This window comes from Microtus pennsylvanicus, chromosome 1 (genome assembly GCF_037038515.1).
Source record: "Microtus pennsylvanicus isolate mMicPen1 chromosome 1, mMicPen1.hap1, whole genome shotgun sequence".
Classification (NCBI taxonomy): Eukaryota; Metazoa; Chordata; class Mammalia; order Rodentia; family Cricetidae; genus Microtus; species Microtus pennsylvanicus.
In genome coordinates this window covers 72,699,645-72,724,768 of record NC_134579.1, presented here as the reverse complement: position 1 = coordinate 72,724,768, position 25,124 = coordinate 72,699,645, and the positions used below count along the sequence as shown (strand labels likewise).

At 46.1% G+C, this 25,124-nt stretch overlaps 1 protein-coding gene and 1 non-coding gene across 2 annotated transcripts in view; one reads left to right on the top strand and one right to left on the bottom strand.

The window, feature by feature from the left end:
- Window positions 1-25,124, bottom strand: part of Ehhadh (enoyl-CoA hydratase and 3-hydroxyacyl CoA dehydrogenase) — a 34,521-nt gene that overhangs the window by 5,523 nt on the left and 3,874 nt on the right. Inside the window, exons 2-5 of the mRNA XM_075968094.1 lie at window positions 17,409-17,512; window positions 10,386-10,564; window positions 6,714-6,825; window positions 4,031-4,135 (exon numbers count right to left, since the gene is read on the bottom strand). Coding sequence (XP_075824209.1) covers window positions 4,031-4,135; window positions 6,714-6,825; window positions 10,386-10,564; window positions 17,409-17,512 — 500 coding nt within the window. The remainder of the gene's footprint in view (window positions 1-4,030; window positions 4,136-6,713; window positions 6,826-10,385; window positions 10,565-17,408; window positions 17,513-25,124) is intronic.
- On the top strand, window positions 7,353-7,458 carry LOC142842802 (U6 spliceosomal RNA). The gene has a single exon (XR_012909466.1). It is a non-coding gene; the product is annotated as a U6 spliceosomal RNA (small nuclear RNA).

The following is a 25,124-nucleotide window of genomic DNA, read 5'->3' as shown; positions in this document are numbered from 1 at the left end:
TGTTCCCTATCACAAACGCAGTTAAACTGGTTTCCGGACAGAGACCGAATGTGACAATCTGAAAAATAATAGCGTTTGACTTTGATATGCTGTCTGGTCCAGGAGCGGATCTTAACCCTAGGTGTTACTCTCTGGAGGACAGCTGCAGTTTCTGGAAAGTCCTTCCAGACACAAGGAGAAAACGGCACCTACACAGTGAGCAGGCAGGGATGGGCATCACTTGCTCCAAAATACTGACTACAGTGTGAAGGCCTCTCCTCACTCGTGGGGGAGGGGGAACGAAACCTCAAAACCTTGACATGGTTTCATTCTGACTTTTCAGGTTAACATTTGAGGAGTGGCTGCGGCGATAGGCCGCAGGCTATGTGACAGAAAATCCCGACGTAATAAAGCTGTGGAACTGTCGCTGTGCACCAAAACCGGCTTCATAGAAGTAAGTTCCCACACATGTACAAACACACATGGAATGGTGTGTCGGGTGGTTTATGAACGTGACATCAAGGCAATCCACCCGTCTTGTTTTGTCAAATGATTACATATTAATAGCTACATTTAAAAGCAAATGAGAGAGGAAGCAGGGAAGCATGAAAAGAAGTGTAAGACCTCAAATAAAATGGAAAGCAGGCATCACTCACTGATGAGTTTAGTAAGATAACAAGTCACAAGCAGCAAGATGCTCTCAGTCAGGCCTGTGCTGCGCCCAGCTGTTCCGCGGTTCCCTATGGCATCTGTCTCCAACAAGGAGGAGACTGGGTCTCAGGTAGCCAAGAACGGCCTTCTATCCTCCTGCCTCTACCCCAGAGAGCTGGGATGACAGGCATGTCCTAACAGCCACAGTTTTATGACTGCTGGGATTGGACCCAGGGACCCCTACTCTCACCCCCAACTTGAAATAGTAAAAGATTTCAAATAGGTGTGTGCAGGTAAATACAAACAAACAGAAATCCAACAGCAATTTAAAAGGTCTAGCATTTCCCATGGGATCCTATTTGTCGAAGCCCAAAACAGACACAGTGGATGTACTTGGTTGTAGGAAGGACCAAACCCGGGAGGTCCCAGCCTGCGTGGCCTTTACCTTCTCAGAATACGGCCAAAAGTCAGCTAACGTTGTGGAGCCCTTTCTTGCTAAGACAAGAAAATCAAAAGAAGAGGAGCTATCGTGGTCTACATGGCTGAGTGGAGAATAAACCCATGTCCCCTGTTGTCCTGCCAGAGGCCATTTCTGTATCAGACTACACCCACCAACACACTGGACAGGCCTCTCTTTTTCCTCTGGGTAAATTCAATGTCTTGGATGGTAGAAAAAGAACAATTTTTAAAATTATTTTAGTATTATTGTGTGTGCACATATAGACATGTGTGTGTGTGTGTGTGAGTGTGTGAGTGTGTGCGGAATGTGTGTTCTTGAAGATCAGTAAAGATCCAGAGTGCTAACAACCGAATTGTCCATCAGCTGCTAAAGAAACTATGGTTCAGTCATACTGTGGAACACATTTCAGTAACGGAAAATAGTCAATTATTAATACATCGGACAAGACAGAGGACTCAAAAGCACACTAAGTGAAAGAAACCATGCACAGAGTCCACGCTACAGCGATTTGAAAGTCTAAAAACAGAAAACTACAGTGTCTTGCGGTTGGTAAGTATCTACTGAACGGCCGAACAGAATGGAAGGCATCTGCCAGGAGGAGCCGATACTTTCTGAGGGGAAAAGTGTGTTTGCCACTACACCGTGGAGGTAATCACACAACTCTTACCTACCCTCACCAAACTCTATGCTTAAATGAGTGAGTTTCACTGTGCAAAAACGAACATCAGGGAAGCTCAGGGTCGTTCTAACTGTTCTTCAACTGGATTACTACTTATATGGAGAATTAAAAAAAAAAGTCAATTATGATCTATACAATGAAGAAATACATAAAGTTGAACAAAAAGCAAACACAGCCAAAAAAATTAGAAATAACTGGGAAAACTAGCATACCCCAAGCTAGAAAAACATAAACAAAACGAGGGCTGGTGACATCTCTCTGTCACATGCATGCAAAGCCCAAAGTCCAATTCCCAATGATCACAAAACAACACACACACAAACAAGCAAACAGAAAACCACGCCACAATAAAAACAAAACCCGGACAGTAACTTTTGTGGAAAGCTCTATTCCATCTGTCATCATCCCTTTACAATTTTTGTAATTCATATGAATTCTAACTGGCTAGAAGTACAAAATATATGTAAATTTTTATGGATTTTTCTTCTTGGAATTGGAATCAAACCCACGGTTTCACTATGCAGCGTGGCTTCACTGTGCTAGCGCCTACCCCAGGCAGAGCCTCACCGCTGAAACATTTGTACATCAAAGGCACGGTTTGTCATTTCCACCCTCTCTTCACGACGAAAACGTGAAACAGTCACGTGTAACTGCCTGAAGCCAGAACCATAGGTGACTTCAGTTTTAAAGCAGACAATGCCTCAATGCTGGGATGCCACCAAGTGGACAAACTCCATCGTGCTGCTCAGACTGGCCATCATTTTGATTTACAAACTTTCGGATTTAATGTGTAGAATTAACTTTAAATACCGAAGGGAATAAACAATAGACCTTGCCCCTTATCCTCAGCTCGAAGTAACTCAACTCTCACAATGGAATCCAGGGAGACCAGGTAAAGACAGACTTCTCACAGAAACCAAGGCCAGTACAAACTGAAATCGATAGTACGAATTTGATTCCAAGAATAACTTAGGATGCTCTCTGAAAGCTGATTGTGTGCGTGAGTGCTCACAAGCCAAGCAGTCCTCCCTGGAGCAGAGGGATCCGGAGCTGTGGTGGCAGCCCGGGAGGCAGAGCACAGCAGGGAAGTGCTCCCACTTGGACAGGACTTGCTGAGGCCCACTAGGAGTCAGCTATATTCCCCCATAGCCCCTCACCTTTGCAGCGGGAGTGTGGAAACCCCAACTAGCTAGACCATAGAAAAGATTTCAGGGTGGCGGGGAGTTCGCAACCAGGGGCAGCTAAGGAGCTTTCACAGTGATGTCTTGGAATGACCCCCGAGCTTTCTATGTCACCAAGCAGAGACTAGCACACACTCCATTCTGCCTGAAGTCCAGCAATCCTCCTAAGTATTTTCTTAAGCAATGTTTAGCTTCTCTCTGCTTGGTTAGAGCATGCAGCCTCCCTAAACTTTCCACAGAAGGTATTAAATGGTTTTTGCTTCTGTTGTGACTTCTTGCAGGAAGGCTACTGAGAACTGAACTCTGACTTTGCATTTGTCTCCCAGGGTTACGTCACCAGTCCCACTGTTATTGTTTCCTAGCTTAAAGGCACAGTTCTAAGTAAAAAAAAAAACAAAAACAAAAAAAAACCAAACCAAACCAAACCAAATAAATAAAACTAATTTAAAAAGCCAAAACAATGCTATAGGCAAGCACTAAAGGAACAGAAGGAACACCTCTGGTCTGCAATCCCAGCAGGGACAGAACTCACTTGTCCAAGACAGAAACTCCAGCAGCCATGACCTCTCTGAATGCCTTGCAGGTTCTGTCCTCTGTGGGGCCAGCTAACGTGTGTTCTCCTGTTTGTACTTAATTCTATATTTCACACAGAAAAACACTCAGGGTATGACATCCCCAAGGTAAAGCAGATCAAACTGTAAAACCATCTCCTTAAACTTCAGCAAATGTCGGGTTCTGATCTCAGAGGCACTCACTTCGGTCCTGCGGACGATTCCGGAAGAGCCCAAGCATAGCTCCGCTCTGTCTAGCAGTTACGCCTGCCCTCTCTCTGCGTGTCTACCCTCTCTCCACCACACCCTTCATTTCTGTTATGCTGTTATCAAAACACCACTAAAAAGAATGCTCTTTTTATTACCTAGTTCAACATACCATGGAGTTTATGCCAGATCGATACAACACTTAAAGCTTGGCTACATTCTACCACATGGATCCCGTTAGAGATTTAGCGAGTTCCTCATTAGAAAGCACATTTAGCTTATTCCCAATCTTGTGCTATTTTTTTTTTAGATAATTCATTACCCATAATCTTCTGAGCAAACTTGACGGCTTCTTCAACTGGGTCTGACTTCACAACTGCATCCAGAATGCCGAGCTTGAGTGCTTCGCCTGCTAAAACATGTCTTCCTGAAACCAAAAATAAATAAATAAATAAACCAATGAACGACGTGAGGATGTCCCGGGGCATGGCTCTCTCCAGTGGGGAAGGTGGCCATTCCTGGATACAGCAGTTAGTTAGTAAAAATGCCTAAGGCCATCCTGACTGTTGTAGGTGATGTTTTGTTGTTGGAGACAGGGTCTCACCTATGTAGCTCGGGCTGGCCAGGAATTCGATACATAGACCAGTCTGGTCTCAAACTCAGAGATCCACCCGCCTCTGCCTCCTTGGTGCTCTGCCATGCCCGGGACTGGCCTGTTGTGGTTCAACATCATTGCCGCTGTAGCCAGGAAAGTTGAGTTCAAACTGTAGCTCTAATTCTTACTACTTGGGGAACCATAGGGACCTGGAGTGGGACTCAGATGCCACCAATTGTAAATGGAGGTAATTATCTTTACCATAGTAGCTCTGTATTGGGTAATAGAAAAGCGGTCTCTTTAGATTCTTGCAGGGGTATAGAACTCTGCCAATCTCTGTAGAGGTACACGAACTGATGTTTAGATTCTGATAGAGGTGGTTGCAACAGACAGACAGACGGGGCTCCCGACCTTGTACCTGCCACTTACCAGGAACTAACTCTATTGATCAAGAGACGGCCCCCGAAGAGGCGGTCCCCCAACACAGAACTAGCCGGCCGAACAGAGAAATGTGTTCACTAAGTTGGCACACCACAAAGCACGGTGAAAGTACACAGGAGAAATTGGACAGAGCTTTGTCTCTTTTTGACTATCTAGCACCTTGACCCTGTCTTATATTGTGGACTCTATACTGCGCAAGCTTTGCAGCCCTGCTTCCTACGGAGGCGGAGGAGCAAGCGGACACCACTGGACAACTGCTATGCCCTGGCAGGGAAGTGCGACCCCTAACCTCAAGCTCGGGGATCCATGCTCTGCTGAGCGCTCCTCTGTATCCGCTTCATCAACAGCCTTCCAGACTCCTCATCCTGTGAGGAGTGGGAGGCAGGTGAACGGTGGCCAGTGTTCTCTGTACCAAGAACACTTGGGTGAGTGTAAGTGATCCTGCTTTGGCAGGGCAAAGAGGTCAAGGCACAGAAAATGAAATCTGGGAACTACCGAGATCTCTGGGGCAACGTGGTAGAGGAGTGTGAGCTGCCTAAGGGAGGCACTGGCTGTCACCAAGTTCTTGAGTCTCAGAAAGAGTACCAAGGCTGCCTAGCTGGCCGTAACCACAAAGCATGGAAGATGGACTCCAAGGAGACCCCAAAGTGACTGGAGCGGAGAGCGCCTCTCACGCGTTCAGCGCTCGCATGTGTCTTTCCAAATTTCTCCCAGAACTTTTCTCCAACCGAACATTTCAATGTCTTCATGGAACCTTTCTGAGATGTCATTTGAAAGCCAACCAGGGCCACCAAATCCCACTATCCACTCAAGAAGACATGTGTGATTCCCGGGCCAGCTTGCCTGCTGACTCACAGGGGCCTTTGCTATGCAAATCAAAACTTGTCAACCCCAGAGTTTCTGCTTCTTTCTCCTGAAGCTAGAACAGCAGCATCAGTGCTAAGGGCAAAAACCCAAACGAGCTCCCTTTGCTTCTCTTTCTTAGAGGAGTCGGGTTTTTATTCCTGCTTTTATTCAAGGTACTCTTGTCTTCCTGAAGAATTTCTTCAATTTCCTTACAGGCTTAATCCTGCAAACCCTACGGTTGCAGACTCAGCCCCCACCATGGCTACGCCCTCGTGTATTTTGTGCTTCTGCTTCTGTTTTGTCTTTTGCTGGATGCCCTGTGCTCTGTGTTTCTGCAGAGTGCTGGGTTACAGGCATTCTCTGAGGAAATGGAAATCACTTCAGATACTTCACAGTCTAAAACATACCTGTCAGGAAGCAATGTGTAACTTGACTGTTTGAGTGGATTTCAATTCAATACACTTAGTTTTTCTAATTTTCCTTTCACACACTTCCTTTAGAAGAGCAAAGTTATATCTAATTCATGTAGACTTGGTTTCATGTCAGTTTTTTTTTAAATCAGAGCATATAGATCTCTATTATTGATTCTAAAAGATCTTTATCTCTTTACATTCTTAGAATTATGTAGGACTACACAAAGCTATGGACCTAAACGCCACATCTTCCTGCCTCGGTCTCCTGAGCGCTAGGATTATTGTCACCAATCACCACACCTGTGTTTACACAGTGCCAAGGAACTAACTCAGGTTCACACGTGCGGGACAAACATTCCACCCACTGAGCTACACCCACCACTCCAGACACTCAACCTTCTACACCAGCTCTGACTGTTATGGTTCCTATATGAATATGTAGTCTACAAATAACACAGACTACAATACGACCCCCAAACAGAGGGGTCTCTTGCACTCACTTTCCTTTAGAAGGCTCTCAAGTGGGCTCTTCATGGAAACAATTGGGAAGTACTTGGACAAATTATTGTTACTACTTGACAGATGACAAAATTTGGAGTCAAAGAAATTAAACTAGCCTCGTTGGAACGTGTGTGGGTAGTCAGTGGCCAAGATCAGACTTTCTAGATGCTGGCCTCATTCTCCAAACCACAGCCGAGATTTCCACTGACCTGAGGTGATTAAGTCAAGAGCAACAGGAACTCCGACAAGTCTGGGGAAGAGCTGGGTTCCTCTGGCACCAGGAAGAATTCCCAGTGTGACTTCTGGAAAGCCAACGTGAGCCTATAAGACAGTAAGGGCAGAAAGGCCATCGTCATGAGAGAGTGTAATGAGATCTTAGTCTGCCCAGGACTTCCCACACCATAAGACATAGCTTCACCGAAGTCAGCAACAGTCTCTAGAGGACACACAGGTCTGCTGTCTCCTTATGTCACATTCTGAGCAGAGCTGAGCTATTTTCACATATCCTTGCTTGGGCACATTTCCTTCTTTGAATCTATAAGGACCCCTCTCAGATAACGAAATAGTCTTTGTGGTTTTCAGGGTCCCTGCAAGCATCAGACTGTGGACCAAACCCTGAGGATGGAAGGGAACAATACAGAACTTCCCGTATCTCCACTCTACAAAGAACGTCCACAACTTAACAATAAAAGGGCAACCAACTAATAATGGACTGATTATCTGGATAAACAGTGCCCCAGAGAAAGGATCCAAGCGGTACATGATGCTCATGTCATTTGCCATGGGGAATGTAAACCCAAACGAAAAACGTGTGATGCCTGCCCAAGCGAATACAATAAAGAAGGCAGGTGCCCATTTTGGCAGCACAGACGCTCAAACTGGAACAATGCAGAGATGATTGGCATGGGAGCTGCCAAGGGCGGCACACATGTCTGTGCAGCGCTCCATAGTTTTCAATACAGAGGGGAACATTAGGGTGCAAGTGATTTGAAGGGGGAGATAGGGAAAACAGGGAGTTTTACTCAGGAAGGGGGAAGAACACAACAAACAGAATAAAGAAGGGGGGTAAATGAACAGCAGAGATGTCTGAAAAGGGGGGTCTCAGCAGTTAAGAGCACTGACTGCTCTTCCAAAGGACCTGAGTTCAATTCCCAGCACCCACATGGCAGCTCAGAACTGTCGGTAACTCCAGTTCCTGTGGATCTGACTACTTCACATAGTCAGACAAGCAGGTCAAATGCCAACACACACATACACGCACACACGCACACACACACACACATGCACACACACAATGTCTGAAAATCATAATATATCAATACTATTATCTCTCTACTGAAAATTACACATAACACATATGAATCTGTATCTATATGTAAATAAATATAGTTTAAATTGTATTTCTCCATCTGGTCTAACAACACCACCTACAAGAGTCATAGACAATTTAGCAGAAACCCCAACACCAAACATAAGAAGTCTTTGTTCGAGTGGGTCAGGATTGTCCAAGAGACTCCCAAAACACTACAGGATATTGTTATTACCATTGGTTGCCTCCCAGAGGTGGAAGGTAAGTCCCTATTATTGAAAACACTATGCACTTCAGAAACGGGACCCAGAGGCTGTGGAGCTGGAACTGACCCAAAAACCTCTTCCCTGAGGACCAGCTTTCATGGTCCCACAAGCTTCCAAGGGAGGGAAGCAACCAACAATCCAGCTATGATGCCCATGAACCATAGCAAACATCATGGATGCAGTGGTGGCACCCACATCTTCATATAAACCCACAGCTCTCTGGGTGCAGCAGTGGCACCCACGTCTTCATGTTAACCCACGGCTCTCTGGGTGCAGCAGTGGCACCCACACCTTTATGTTAACCCACGGCTCTCTGGGTGCAGCAGTGGCACCCACGTCTTCATGTTAACCCACGGCTCTCTGGGTGCAGCAGTGGCACCCACGTCTTCATGTTAACCCACGGCTCTCTGGGTGCAGCAGTGGCACCCACGTCTTCATGTTAACCCACAGCTCTCTGGGTGCAGCAGTGGCACCCACGTCTTCATGTTAACCCACGGCTCTCTGGGTGCAGCAGTGGCACCCACGTCTTCATGTTAACCCACAGCTCTCTGGGTGCAGCAGTGGCACCCACGTCTTCATGTTAACCCACGGCTCTCTGGGTGCAGCAGTGGCACCCACGTCTTCATGTTAACCCATGGCTCTCTGGGTGCAGCAGTGGCACCCACGTCTTCATGTTAACCCATGGCTCTCTGGGTGCAGCAGTGGCACCCACACCTTTATGTTAACCCACGGCTCTCTGGGTGCAGCAGTGGCACCCACACCTTTATGTTAACCCATGGCTCTCTGGGTGCAGCAGTGGCACCCACGTCTTCATGTTAACCCATGGCTCTCTGGGTGCAGCAGTGGCACCCACGTCTTCATGTTAACCCATGGCTCTCTGGGTGCAGCAGTGGCACCCACACCTTTATGTTAACCCACGGCTCTCTGGGTGCAATGGTGACACCCCCATCTTTATGTAAACCAACAGCTCTTGAGTTGGACTTAAGACCTGCTCAACAAAAGGGAATCCATATCTGGTACTGGAAACCTAGTCAACTACCCAAGCTAGTGAAGTCACAGACCTTGGAGGTGAACCTCCAGCTACCACTTAACTAAAGAGCACAATCCCTAACTACATTGTAAATATTTGCCCTTGTGCCCACAGAAGTGTAGTACTCACCCCTCATGGCAAAAACTTCTCTCTGTAATAGATGAAGACCATTACAGAGGATCACAACCAATCAAAATGTGGAGTTGGGGAGCCCACTCCCAGTGGAACATCTACAAAAGAACGCTAGAGCCTAAAGTAATGATCTGTCCTGTCCCTTTAAGAGACAAGCCCCGCCCTAATGTGGGAGGTTCTTCTATGTGTTGCTTCTATTAGTTAATGAATAAAGAACTGCTTTGAGCCAATGGCAGGGAAGAACAGAACTAGGCAGGGAAAGCTAGGCTGTATGCTGGGAGGAAGAGGGGTGGAGTCAGGGAGATGCTATGGAACCTCTGCCGGAGTCAGATGTGCTGGAACTTTGCTGGTAAGCCATGACCTCGTGGTGATACACAGATTAATAGAAATAGGTTAAATTAAGATGTAAGAGTTAGCCAAAAAGAAGCTAGAGGTAATGGGCCAAGCAGTGATTTAATTAATACAGTTTCTGTGTGATTATTTCAGGTGTAAGCTAGTGGGGTGGCTGGGAAGAACAAGCAGCTCACCTTCGCTCCTACACCGCCCACTCCCTTCCCCATCCACTGAATCAGGCAGATCTTCCTTCCTGCTTGCAGCCTGAGTCTCTTCCTTTTCTGTCTCTCCCCCAAAGAGGCAGCTTCTGCCTTGCTCCATTCTCCCCACTTCTCCCCTTCCCCCTGTCTCTCTCTGCCTCTCTGCTCTTCTCCTCTTCTTCCTCTTCCCTTCCATAACCCACTAAATAAATATCCAACCTCACTCTGCATGGCCTGCCTATCCCTGTCTCTGTCTCTTGCCTGCTGCATGGCTTGCTGACAGGGACCAGCCACCTTCAGAGACCTGGGGAGTGGTCTCGTGATACGCCTATCTGTCTGTCTCTCCTCATGACCTGCTGCAGCCACTTGGGGAACTGCACCATCCCTGCCTAGGACTGGCTGCTCTCAGACCTGCTGCCCACTGCCACCACTTGGGGACCTGCAGCGTCTCTGCCATATTTTATTTGATCCATTACACCTAAGGCTCAGGCAACTGTGGAAGAAGGGGGCAGGAATCAGTTGAGCACAGGAAAGCCAGCAGCCTAGCCCAGGTCCACCTGGAGAGTTTGCACTGAAGCCCCACCCTAACCCCACCTCTGGGAGCCTCTTACCCGAGCATTGGCGACCCGATAGTGGCAGCCCAAGGCCAGCTCTAGTCCTCCTCCAAGAGCCACACCTTCGATAGCAGCCACCACTGGCTTTGTGTATCTCTGTATTTCGTCCACCACATCTCCCAGTCTGAGGCTAGAGGAGGCTCCGGGGGGATTGCTGAAGCTGTGGATATCAGCACCTAAAGACACATGGACAAAGGGAGGTGGTTCAGAGGGACTGGGCCTTTGTCACTAACACCAGGGCTACAGCCAGTCTTAGAAGGCCCAGATGCCTTGGGGCTGAGAGGCGCTTTATCTTCAGACTGTAGATAGAAGGAAATGAGAGAAACCAAATCTTTATCAGGAACCACATAGTCTCCTAAACTCTGTGTTCCCATTTGGTAGCAAGCATCTTCAACTTCGGGGAAATTTAGGAGCTCAGAAAAAGAGCTAGATTCTTTACTAAGTCTATCATTCTGAGAGTCAGTGCTTCTGATCAACCAGTTTTTAAGAATGTCACCCTTTCTTCACTAAGAACAAAAGCCTTGCAGTGTAAAACGCTGTAGTTAAATGCAGACTTCTTACGAGTTACATCAGTAACCAACTTAGTGTGTATACATTTTCTGAAAGCATTTTTAAATGACTTGTTTATTTTTATTTTATGGATATGGAGATATTGCCTGAGTGTTATGTCTGTGTGCCACGTGTCTGCAGTGCCTGTGGAGGCCAGAAGAGGGCGTTAGATTCACAGGAACTGGACGGAGTTATACAGGGCTGTGAGTGGCCATCCTACCCCAACATGAGCAGGAATCAAACCCAGGTCCTCTGGAGGAGCAGTCAGTGTTCTTAGTCACTGAGCCAACTCTCCAGCCCCTGATAGATTTCTTATGAGTAATAAAATTAACATAGCTTGTCTTTCTGGATTATAAAAATGAGACAGGAATTATGAAAATTTAAAACCTGTACAAAAACAAAGCAACGAAGGACTGCCTAAATATCATCTCCCAGAGATACGGCTTGAGGCTGCTGAATTCTTTGAAATCCCATGCGTATGTAAATGGATTTATGGCCTCACTATGACATTTATCCTTTCGGTCTCGGTGGCTATCTTCAGTGACTTGAAAGTCTTAAGAGATCTCAGTATGTCTTTCAAACATGGAGAGTGCACTGTAAAACCTTATTTTTTGATTTCACTTGACAGTGCAGGCAATTCCTAGTGTTCCCACAGGGCGTCGTCTATTCTTTGACATCAGTAGGCTTGGTATAAACTTCACAAGCAATGGTTTCAGGGCTGAGGGTACAGCTCAGTTGTAGAGGACCAGCAGTGCATGCACAAGTCCTGTGTTTAGTCCACAGGACTGCAAAACATTTTAAATTGAAAATAATAATTTTGGGTAAACTGTATTACCTACTTCTTCCTTTTGTTAAGTTGGGAGCGTAGCCCCCCCGGCCTAGGAGTTGTATTGGTCTGGACTCCAAATCCCAGCATGCCAGGTCCTGACTCCTGGAGGGGAGGGGCAGGACCACTCCCACAGGGTCTTTAAGTGAGCTCCCAAAGGAGAAACACGTGGTGTCGTGTCTCCCCCACCCCATCGCATTCGCAGCCTCCCCCCCCTCCCCGTGTTCCCCCTCGGGGCCACCTGTTAGGAAAAATTCCAAACACCTTTCCCCTCTTTTCTACCTGCTCCTTATCCACACCATGTGAAGACGCAGGGCCTGAGGCGCATGGCCCACCTGCCACCTTCTTTAAGTCTCCTACCAACTCACCTGCACAGTCTAATCCTCTGCATCACCAGTGAGAAAGCTACAGTTTCGAAATATTAACTGATTGTGCAAGACACAACAATTAAATTAAATTAAGTTACTCATGAAAGAGAGATCCCACCCCAAGGCAGGCAGGCTACAAAGCCTGCGCCTCCCTGAAGTCTTTTTATCACACAGCGCAGTCACAGAACGTCACAGAGACCAAAAGTGATTTCACTTCTCGGAGAAAAAATTAAATTTTGGATACTGGCTTAATGTCTAGAAGTTTTATTAGATTCCTTTCTTAATTCCAATGAATTTCTGATGAATAAATTTGCTATTCCTGCAAACATTACTGTATCTTTGGGTAATTTTTTGTTTTGTTTTGTTTTGTTTTAATCTTCCTTCATAGCCCTTACACCATGGCTTTACTTTTCTAGTTTTGTAGGCTGGCAAGGGTCTCAGTCTAAATGGGTGGGGCTCAGCCTTCCCTTTCTCCTCTAAGGAAAGCTTCCTGCTCAGCACCTACCTGTTGGCCGTAGGCCTTGTAAACATGGCTATCTTCTAGCTCACTAAGAATTTTTATCTTTACGTTAATTGCTATTGAACATAATTTTCCCTGCATCTCTTGAAATAATCATATCATTATCCTTTTTAATCTTCTGCTGGAATAAGTAACATTGAGAGAGTGTCCCAGCAGTCATACTTCTAAGACAAGAGTGGTTGTTACACCTTTTATATAACAGGAGGTCCTGTTTAGAAAAATCAAGATTAGGGTTGGTCTATCCTTTTGATTGTTCACACTGCCTTGGTCAGATACTGGCTCACACTGCCCTGGTTGGGTACTGGTTTTAAACGCAGGCTAGCACCAACACAAACTGAGACAGATACTTTGCGGCCACACCCACAAAGTACCTGTGACTCTCATCTGACTTAGAAGCACAGATCCGTTCAAGTTCAGAGGAGGTGATATGGGGGCTGGAGAGATGACTCAGTAGTCAAAGGCATCACCTACTCTTCAAGAGGACCCTGGTTCAGTTCCAGTTCCAGAGGATCTGATGCCCTCCTCTGGCCTCTGCTGGTATTGCATGTACATGGGACAGACAAACATGCTGGCAAAACACTTATACACATAAAATGAAAATAATGAATCTTTTTTTAAAAAGGAAAATAAATCATACTAGACAAAGAGGAGCTGCCTATGACCAGGGGACTTCATCGTGGACCTGCTGGGGAGGACTCCTGTGGCGACAGAGAGAGAGTAGGGAGTAATACTTCCAAGGCAAGGACTGACAGGGCCTGCCACAGGAAGCCAGAAGGGACGGGCAGAGCTTCTCCCTAGACCCCAGAGTGGGAGGGGCTTCCAGCCTCCAGAACCGAGGAACAGGATACTTCTAGTATTCTTTTTTTTTTATAATAGCTATTTTATTTTATTTTTTTTAATTTATTTATTTATTAAAGATTTCTGTCTCTTCCCCGCCACCGCCTCCCATTTCCCTCCCCCTCCCCCTACTTCTAGTATTCTAAAATAGATTATGGACACTCAGGAGGCAGAGACAAGTGGATCTCTGGGTTTGAAGCCAGCCTGGTCTATAGGGTGAGTTCCAGGTGAGCCAGAGTTATGTGGGGAAACCCTATCTCAAAATACTGTTTATGGAGGATTTTTACCAGCCAGGGTCATGCTGGGGGAACCCACAGAGACAGCTGACCTGAGCTTTCAGGAGCTCATGGGCGCTGGGCCAACAGTCAGCCTGATTGGGACTGATCTATGTCCTCTGCAAGTGTGTGACAATCGTGTAGCTTGGTCTCTTAGTGAGGTTTCTAACAGCGACAGCAGGAAAATACTGTTTATGGAGGATTTTTACCAGCCAGGGTCATGCTGGGGGAACCCACAGAGACAGCTGACCTGAGCTTGCAGGAGCTCATGGGCGCTGGGCCAACAGTCAGCCTGATTGGGACTGATCTATGTCCTCTGCAAGTGTGTGACAATCGTGTAGCTTGGTCTCTTAGTGAGGTTTCTAACAGCGACAGCAGGACCTCTCTCTGGTGCTTAGCTGGCTTTTGGTAACCTGTTCCTCATGCTGGATTATCTGACCCCACCTCGAGACGTAAGGGAAAGGATTCAGTCCTGCCTCAACTTGATGCGCCATGCTTTGTGCAAGTCCATGGGAGGCCTGTCCCCTTTCTGAGTGAAGATGAACCAGGAGTGGATAGGGAGGGGCGTGGAGGGGAAAGGGGATGGGATGGGAGGAGAGGAGGGATGGGAAACTGGTTCAGCAGCCTCGGGAGACTCATCCAAAGGAAGTTCCAAACCCCATTCTCTCTCCATCCTCAAATGTTTGCGGGAAGTTGGAGCAGCATTGCTTTTGAATTTGTAGGAGAGTTTGCCAAGGATGCTACCTGGGCCTAGAATTTACTTTGTGAGCCTTCTGATTTTTGATTCAGGGCACCGCTAATGTAGCTCAGGCTGTGGGAAACTCACTGTATAGTTCGGGGGTCCGCAGCCCCCTGAGTTGAGATTACAGGCCTGTGCCACCCCACAGCTCTGATCTTTCTTCTGTAGTGGTCACATGCTGTTTGGGCCTTGCTTCTCCTGAAGTCACTTTTAGTAGATGTATATTTTCCTAATTCATATTTCTAGTATCTTCAAAATGATACCTGCTTTATTTTCAAGCTATCTTTTAATTAGTTAAATGTGTTGTTTGACAACTTCACACAAGTATAAAACACATTGTGATGACACTCACCCTCACCCTCTCTTGTGTCCCCCGACCTACCAACATCCATTCTCTACGGAGTCCCGTTCCCACGTTCATGTCTTTGTGCTTTGTTGAATGATCCACCGAGTTTAGGCAGCACCATCTGTGTGAGGCTGGTGGTTAGCAGCGAGTAGACAACCAAACACAAGGACTCCTCCCTCTCCCAGCACCTCCTGGAGGTCAACAGGTCATTGAGGAGTGGCAGGGCCCAAGTGCCCCTCCCCAGCCCATCTAAGGATGGGACCTGTCTTGTGCAGGTCCAGTACAGGTGACTGCAGTCACGGAGAGTTGTGACCACAGTGACGGAGTCATGCCGGATGCTATTGTGTGGCCCGTCTCATTTTCCAGCTCTTTTCATTTGAGACTGCCTGTCTGTGTAGCCTGAGCTGGCCAGAAGCACATTCTGTAGCTCAGGCTGGCCCCAAGTGCTGAAGCTGGAGGAGCGCAGCACGGCACTCACGTTCAGAGCTCTCAAAGGCACTGGTTTTGCTTTCTCCCTCTTCTCTGATTTTCATTGTGTTTATGTCTAGGGGCGTCTTGTCTGCACGCCCGTCTGTGCTCCAGAAGAGGGCGCTGGATCCCTAGAACTGGATGCTGAGAATCAAACCCAGGTCCTATGGAAGAGCAGCCAGTGCTCTTAACTGTTGAGCATCTCTCTCTAGCTCCTCTCTCTCTCTCTCTCTCTCTCTCTCTCTCTCTCTCTCTCTCTCTCTCTCTCTCTCTCTTTCTCTCTCTCTCTCTCTCTCTCTTTCTCTCTCTCTCTCTTTCTCTCTCTCTCTCTCTGATCAATCTCTTCATAGGCTCCTCAAGCTTTTATTAACTTGTACCAAAAAAAAAAAAAACCCAAACCAAAACACCAACATTATGTTGTTGCTCCTTTTGAGTTACATCTGCTTGCCATTTCTCTAATTCTGTCGTCTTTCATCCCTTCTTCATTTGGTCACGTGTTACTGTTCAGTTTGTCAGTTGCAGTGTTCGGTGATTAGCTTATTAGGTTTAAGGTGTTTTCTTCCCTGAAACAGCTCCTTACAGCTGCAAACTACTGGCTAACTTTTATTCGTGTGCCATCTTACCCCCACACCAGATGTTTCATTGTCATTTAGGCCACAGTATTTGCTAAACTTCCTGATAATTTATGCTCTGACTCAGGGTTAAAGAGGAATTCAATCTCCAGACAGATGAGAAGTTCTGCTTGTGTTTTCGCTATTGATTTGGAGCCTGGCTTGAAGAATTCCAAAAGAAGTTTACCAAGACAAGCTCTGTGTACACTGGGAGTGTACCCAGAGCCTTGAAACCACAGAGCACCCCACCACTGAACTACACCCCCAAATTTCATGCTCCAGTTCCAACCTAGTTTTGCGAATATTGCCAATGTGTTTAAGAGGGTACCTTTCCCAGTTTAGAGGTTCACTGTCCTGTATACGTCTCCTGATCAAACTGGGTTCTTTCTGATACTTTGCTAAAAGCAAAACGTTTCAGCCCAGGAACGGGCATCACAGTCCAGTTTCTACCTCATCATCACGCAGAAAATCGAGTTCTCGAGGATTCTGCCCCTCTTCCAGGCCTCACATCATCCAAACCACCACAGTGGGTGTTCAAGCTTTGGAGTCTAGCGAGAAAGCCATTTTATAGCTGGCGTAAAGTTGGTGTATTATTTTGATCTGTCTCTTCCTCGACCTTCTTCACCTGGATTTGTTGAGCATTATGATACATATGAGATCATCACCACTTTGTCTTAATTAGTAAATCATCTCTACAGTGTTAGTCAGGCAAAGCAAGCAGTGATTACTATGGTCAGGACTTTTCAATTGTTTCTTCTCCTGACTGTAGCACCAGTATATTTTCACTGAAATATACTAATATTATAAACACTGAATACCTGTGGTCTGGTGAATTCCCACGGCCCTCATTTCCACCTGACTTCCATTGAAGTTAACATATTAATTTTCGGGGCAGGGAAAGATAGAGGTACCACAGACTACACTGAATGATTCAACACTTCAGATACTTTGGCCACACTGTGCCTTGTCATGCAGTGACCCGGCAGAGCAGTGTCCCTGTCCCTGAAGGGTGGGGGTGTCTGAAGGAACATGACCGTCACTTCAGGACGCAGCGTGAATAAAATGATAATGCATCCTGAGCTTGTTCTGGCCACAGACTGACGAGAATGCTCAGCCAAGACATCTCACTTAATCCCACACAGCCTCCTTCAGGTACAAATTCTGGCCCCTATGCTACAGGCTGAGAAAATGAGGTAAGGTTACCAAAGAGACAGGCCCAAGCTCAGGCAGGGTAGAAGGGACAGACGTGCGTAGAGCAGACACCCAGCAAGTTTACGGCAGTCCTGAGCGAGATGTTCCGCGGAGGCCGCAGTCCTGTCCAGGTCGCTCTTGGGAGTCATGTGTCCCTTCTCACTCCCACTCTAGCGCCCCCTTTCCTTACCCTCACTGATCTGACCCACGGGGGCAGCCGATGCACGGTTGCGTGTGGACCTGGCAGAGGTCTAGCTAGGGGTAACGGGAGAGATGTAGACAGTAGTTACCTGCGCAGAAGTTGCCGTTTGCTCCACAGATCACGACGGCTTTAATCGTGTAGTCTGACCCGGCTTTCTGGAGTCCATCTCTTATCCCCCTGAGGACTGCTGGGCTAAAAGAAAAAAGGTCCACGAAGCAGATTAGTCAAAGTTAAACGTCTACGATCTTCGAGATTTTCCTTTACTAATGGTGGATACAGAATGCAGAATCTCCGCCACCGAACTTCCACTATTTGTTCAACAGGTGAAGTGTCCGCTGTCAATTAAGTGCTGAGCCGATACAATAAATCCACTTTAAAAGCAATTATCGCTTCGCTTCACTGCGCTCCAACTTCGCTCATGAAAAATCATTAGTAACCAGTTTTAGAAACATTATCCAGGCTACCACAGCTGTATTCTGGACACCACTGTGAAAGAAGTTGCTTGTCCTGGTTTAATTCACTGTCGGTGAGACTTTTCTGTCTGTGACAGCCAAATTTAGTTCTAATAAATGTAGGAGGATAAGACAAGGGCAAAGAAATGTCGGGCAAGGACCACAGTAGCTGCTTTGCCCAGGTTCAGTATCAGAGAGGCATCCATAGAAAATTCAGCTGAACCCACTATCCCAGAGGGATGGGATTGCGAACCAAGGGTGCATCCTTCGGATGGATCTCTCTCCACTCAAGTAGTAGGGAAGACACAGTGATTCCACTCAAGAGACCTCTGTAATCACAACGGAAGGGAGAATTTGCCAAGGGGATTAGGGTGGAAAGTTGGGGAACCTAAGAGAATCCTAGGGTGACAGCTGCAAGGAAACACAAACTACTTTGACTTGGAATGCTATGTGTTCTGGATAGAATTCTTTCTTTCTTTCTTTCTTTTTTTCTTTCTTTCTTTTTTTTTTGAGACAGGGTTTCTCCGTAGCTTTTGGTTCCTGTCCTGGAACTAGCTCTTCTAGACCAGGCTGGCCTCGAACTCACAGAGATTCACCTGCCTCTGCCTCCCGAGTGCTGGGATTAAAGGAGTGCGCCACCACCGCCGGGCTTGAGTAGAATTCTTATGTATACTACGTGAAGGTTTCAAACCAAACTGTGGCAAAAGACGTGCTGAGACCAACAAGACAAATTCACGGAACACACGAGACACCTGCCGTTGCTATGTGAGGGATAGTTACCTTTCACCCAGTTCCCTTTCACCTAGACACAATTAAACAAAACCTCCTGCTCCTGACTTATTAATAAGAAATCAAATAAACGGAATCCGAGCCATTACAGAGCAGGGAGAAGTCCAAAAGGAGCAAGCAGGTGTCCTTCAGTATCTGGGTGGAACTGCTTCGGGATGCACCATCCCCAGCCTGACAAATCCCTCCCATGGTCAAGTCTGGCAGATAAAACTCTGCGGGACTCTCACAAACCCCTGACGAGCCATCTTTTCCAAACTTACAACAAACAATATACATGCTGCCTAGCTCACAGTGCACTGTTTATGGAATAGTGACAAGATTTAAAAAATGGTGACATCCTCACTGAGGACTCAACTGTTGTAGACAGAACGCCATTTTCTACCCATGGGTAAGTGGCAGGTATGGAACCCACAGCCAAACTGCTTCCTTCTGGACTTCCCTCGCCTGGGAGCCACTGAGGCGAGGGCTGGGGCTCACATTACAATCACACTCTCATCTTTTATTCATTTTCCTGTTGTAATCATCTGTCCTGTCCCTTTAAGAGACAAGCCCCGCCCACTCTCTCCCCTGTCCATTGAGGCAAGCAGAAGATCTTCCTTCTGCTTCCAGCCTGAGTTACTTCTTTTCCATCTCTCTGGAAGAGGCACCTTCTGCCTCTCTCCCTTCTTCCTACTTCTCCCCTCAACTCCCCCCCCTCGTTGCTCTCTCTGCTCTTCTCCCCTTCCCTCCTTTCCCTTTCCCCTCCATAACCCAGTAAATAAATACCCACTTTCTCTGCATGGTGTACCTGATAGGTCTCTGTCTCTCACCTGCTGCGTGGCTCCCTGCCTGCGACCAGCTGCCTTTATGGCCCTGTCATGCTCTTGTGCCTGCTGTGGGCTGCACCCACTTGGGGAACGGCGTCATTTTATTTTTACCATAATACTTGTTCATTTTGAAAACTCATAAACAGGAAAAAAGAAAGAAAGAAAGAAAGAAAGAAAGAAAGAAAGAAAGAAAGAAAGAAAGAAAAGTTACTACAAATAAAAGAACTTAACCATGACCAGCCAAGGAGACCAGCTGGGACAGTGGAATCTGAGAAGACATGTGAGCCACGATCTGCTTCATGACAACAAGCCCTTCCCTTCTTTGGAACTATTACAACAATGACAGCATCCAAAACCCAAACAGAAAGTTTATTAAGTCAAATGTGTCCAATTTTCAGAAAGGAAGGAAGGAAGAATGAATGAATGAGAAACATGCCAAACATGTGGGGTTAGGTTTTAATTTCAAAAAACATTATTTTCAGCTATGTGTCTGTGTACATGTGTTTGCAGTTACTAGGTAAAATGTGGGGTGTCCTCTTATGAGGGTGGTAGTTTTAAAGGTGTGAACACTGGCGTTCTGGGGGAAGATGCAGGAATACCTTCTCCAGAGACCTTAGACTTTGACTGGAATAGAAAGAAATTTGGCTAAGCTGCAATTAAGGATTTATAATACTTGGGAGGGGAGGAAGAGAAAGAATTATTCAAATAATAGCTCAGTAGGCAATCATGGTGGCTCTCATCTTTAATTTCAGGACTTGGGAGGCAGAAGTTAGCGGATCTCTGTGACTTGGGACTAGCCAGGGCTACATATTGAGACCTTATTTTTTTTTAAAAAAAAGCTGTGTGTGGGAGACTTGGTAAGCTAGAAAGTTAATTACCCACAAAAACTAAGAACACGAAAGAACAAAAGTGTAAAACAAGGAGAAACAAGGAATTCACTTGGTGGACAAGCTAAAATGTGGTAAATCATGTTCCTTAATATAAACGGTAAGAAAACACCTTAAAACAGAATAACAAAGTCCTTAGGGAATAAAGGGAGGCTTTTGCCTTTGACTAGTTAATTAGAAATGAAATCTGATCACAAAAACAGATTCTGAGCCATCACAAGCCACACGCAGCCGGTGTGGGCATCCTTCTATGTAGTAATATGGAGCGGCGGCGGGGCTGCGTCCCCAAAAACCCAGCCGCCTGCCCGGCTAGCTTATGCCCCGAAATAATTACACGGACACTGTATTCTTTTAATCACTGCTTGGCCCTTAGCTCTAGCCCTTACTGGCTAATTCTGATATCCCAATCAACCCATCTCTAACAATCTGTGAGCACCGGTCTTACCAGGAAGATTCTAGTTCAGAACTTCATCGCGTGTGTCTGCCCAGGAGCCTGGAGCATGGCGTCTCTCCTGAGGCGTCTGCTCCAGAGAGCAGAGCTGTGGAGTCTGAGCTCACTTCCTCTTCCTCCCGGCATTCTGTTCTGTTTACTCCACCCACCTAAGGGTGGACCTATCCAATGGGCCTAGCAGTTTCTTTATTGCTTAGCCAATGAAATCAACAGATTGATATATGACACTCCCACATCACTTCTAGACCGGCTCTGGATTAGGAAAACCCCCGCATATGGAGGTCTATTATATACAAAGAGCAGATCAGCTGCAAGGAGCCTATGGCCACTGCCATCTCTAGACTCCTCAGAACTGGAGCTATCCTGGGAGTGGTGGCCATGCAAAAATGAGGGGAAACCCTTATGTTTATCAGGGCCTCAGGCACGCTGAGTGTAGTTACGTTTTTAAATCTGTGTTGGCTGAATGGCAGATGGGAGACCCAGGGATACAAAAGGCCACCACCGTCTTTTCCTTCTGGCTAAGAATGGTAGGCAGTGGTGGCTCACATCTGTAATCTCAGCTCTTGGATGCTTGGGGCAGGAGAATTGTCTCAAGTTCAAGGCGAGCCTGCATATAGAGTGAAATCTAGTTTCAAAAATCCAAAACGAAAAACCCCAATAACCCCTCAGACGACAATGAATGATTGGCCTCCACCAAATCGCCTCATCTAGTGCCAGGAGAAGAGACTGGCATTTCCTGTTCCAACCACACCTCTTTTTTTTTTTTAATGTATGTTTTGAGTAACACTGAACACCTCCCTCCAAAAAACAACAACAAAAACAAAGCACAGAAATAAAGAGAAAGGGTGAGTTGCTATAGGGAAAACATTGCTACTAGATATAGGACTGGGGCTCCCACAGCCTGAAGGAATCCATGGAGTAGGGGTCGGTGGTAGAGGGGTGGAGGGGGGTAAGGGGAAGATGAAGGAGTCTGCGGAAAAGCCAGCTTTTCCTGAGTGCAGAGCAAATGCTGCAGCTTTGGTCATATCAAGTGTTTCCCTATGGAGAGCATTTTTAAAAATTGAAATCCAAGTTCGTCAAATCAAGTTTGAAGCTTATGAACCAGTCATTTTTCCCCAAATGGATAAGAAAATCAGACAGTCCAAACTAACCTCTAAAGACGGCTTTGTTACACAAAACTGATTTCAGTAGTGCATTGGTAGGTGTGTCTTCAGTTCTAAAGAAAAACGTTCTAGTTTTAACTCTCTGGGTTACAGGGCAGAGCGGGCAGGAGTTGGCTGGGGTACTGAAAGCCTCCATTCCCAGGGCCAGGCCTGGTGAGCAACTAGGTGCTAAGTCTACACAATGCCAACACCCATCTGAACTCAAGCAAAACGAGTCTGGCTAGATTCAATGCTAAACTGTTTCTCTGGGTAAATCCCAAAGTTAGTCCAGTAAGCATGTTTATGAGTTACCTTTCCCCCATTACTTTTAACCCTTGAACCTGGAGGAAATAAAAGAACCCCCCCCCCCCGCCCCATCCCCCTACCCCTGCCCAGTTCTAATTAATTAGTGATGGGATCGCGACAGAGCTTGAAAACTGTTACATAATATCCACAAGTCCACAAGCCATAGGCATTTCCCTCTGCATCTGTGGGAACCAGGCTCACGGTGACACTCTCTCCTCCGGACCTAAATCTTCATATAGTGAAGTCCCTCATGGAAAATGAGATAGTATTCATATATACACACATCATCTCTAGACTACTTACAATAGCCCATAACCTGGAAAGTCTATGTAAATATTTCTTGAAATGCATTACTCAAAGAATAATAACAAGGCCAGGTGGTGGCGGTGGCGCACACCTTTAATCCCAGCACTCTGGAGGCAGAGGCAAGTGGATCTCTGTGAGATCGAAGCCAGCCTGGTCTACAAGAGTTAGTTCCAGCAGGGCGGTGGTGGCGCACGCCTTTAATCCCAGCACTCGGGAGGCAGAGGCAGGCGGATCTGTGAGTTCGAGACCAGCCTGGTCTACAGAGCTAGTTCCAGGACAGGCTCCAAAAACCACAGAGAAACCCTGTCTCAAAAAACCAAAAATTCCAGGACAGGCTCCAAGGCAACACAGAGAAGCCCTGTCTTGAAAAAAAAAACTAAACAAATAACAACAACAAAGTAACAAAGGGAAAAGAATCTTTGTGTTCATTCGGGAGACTTCCATGATGGAAGACTAAGCTTCCCACCCAGGGTTGGCTGAATGGCAGATATGGAACAGAGGGCTGGGTTTTTTTCCCCCTTCTGGGTAAAATGTGAGGCCCCGACTGAGCCAAAACAACTTCAGTGGGTACCACTCTAGAATGAGGCACTGGGCTTTCCCCTTCACCTCGCCTCTCTACTTTTATTTATGTTCTTGGTGATTTGGGGGAAAGTTCATAAATAAGAGAAACTGGAGAAGGAACATGGCTTTGTTTGCTTTTCCCTAGGTTAAGGGGAGAAAAGTGACTAGGGAAATTATTAGACATAGAGTCAAGCCTCCCCTGTATTCTCCGAGGAATTCTCCAACTTTAAAGATTCAGGGGCTCAGGAGGGGCCACAGCTCCGCAGCACTGGAAAGACCCCAGCAGCTAGGACAAGTTAGGACAAGTGTGTCCTCCCCACACTACATTGTCAGGAGGAGAGGACATGGCGTGGGAACACTGCCTGAGTGCCCACTGTGTTTCTTTGACTACAGCTGGCTTTGCATTTTCAACAGTTAAAAAAAATACAGTAAGGCACAGTGGTGCTCGCCTGTAATCCCAGTGCTCGCGAGGGAGGCAGAGTCAGGTGGATCTCTGTGAGTTCAAGGTCAGCCTGGTCTACAAAGCCAGTTTCAGGATAGCCAGGGCTGTTACTCAGAAAAACCCTGTCTCGAAAATCCAAAAGATTAGATATAAAAAAATGCAGTAGCTTATCAACACAGTAATAAAACATGCCAAAGTAACTTCTAGGGGTAAGTTTGCCTTCAGAAAACTAAGTTTTCTGTTATGAATCTATGTCTTCAGTTCCAATGTAAAACATGAAGTTTCTTACTATGTGAATTAGAGAAAGAAGAAAAGAAGCCAAAACTGTTTCAGAGACTGGGCTAGAAATCATATCTCCTGTGCACTTAGAAACAGAGCTGACATTCATATGAAGAAAAGAAATATGAATGGCCAATCTAGCAATGAGAGAGTTAAACTACTTTTGAAAAATCAAAGTTGCTCCAATCAGCATACTTCACTTACCTGGAAAGAGGTAATTTAGTAGAAAACAAACAAAACCCCAAAATAACAAAAACAAACAGAAAAGGATTAAGGAGGGAGGGAGGAAAGAAAGAAAGAAAATTTGTTTCTGTTTTATTTTGTTTTAAGTGATTTATCAGTACACTGTGAATTAGATGCCAAGGGGAGGGTCCTCAATAGCCAACTTCTAGAAAGGACATTTAACCTCAGGGAATACAGAGGATGCTTGCACACATGTGTATGTACCATAGTTACCTTTCCCCTAGTGACTTTTCACCCTTTAACCTAGAGAAATCAAACAGACTTTCGACAGGCTAATTGGAAATCCAATCGAATAATGAAATTGATTTAAAAGCATGACATAATATTTACAAGTCCAAAAATCCCATGTAATCGATCCTTGGTATGTGTGGGAAATTAGTTCTGTTTTTGTTTTGTTTTGTTTTGTTTTGTTTTTCGAGACAGGGTTTCTCTGTAGCTTTGGTGTCTGTCCTGGAACTAGCTCTTGTAGACCAGGCTGGCCTCCAACTCCCAGAGATCCTCCTGCCTCTGCCTCCCGAGTGCTGGGATTAAAGGCATGCACCACCACCACCCGGCATGGGAAATTAGTTCTAAGACTTTCCATCCTTCCCAGAATCCTAAACCTCAAATGTTCAAGTTCCTAATGCAAAGTCTTGTTCTGCATATACATTATAATTTTAGACTATTTGTAATACCCCACAACATGGAAATGCTCATTAATAGCTTTTATACAAGGGAAAAAGTGTGTGTGTGCAACAGAGACCTAAGCACCCTGGATAAAACGACACTCTCTATCCATGGTTAGCTGACGCAAACCCCAGGATGCAAAGAGCTGGCTGTTTTTTAAGAGACTCTCAAATCGAGCCAACATCACCTCAATCAGTGCTGCGAGAAGACAGGGAATTCCCCAATTCCAACCCAACCTTCCTCTTTTATCTGTGTTCTTGAACAAGACTCAGAAATGGGGAAAGGGAAACGGCTGTAACTGGTACAGTTCTATTAAACTCAACTGAGAGATCCCAGCAAGGGAAAGTCCACTGGAGCTGAGAAGGCACTTCCCCTGTCTACAATACTGGATGTGTGTGTGTGTGTGTGTGTGTGTGTGTGGAGTCGAGATGATGATAACATTCACTGGCTAAGAAAATAGCTCAGTAGTTAAAG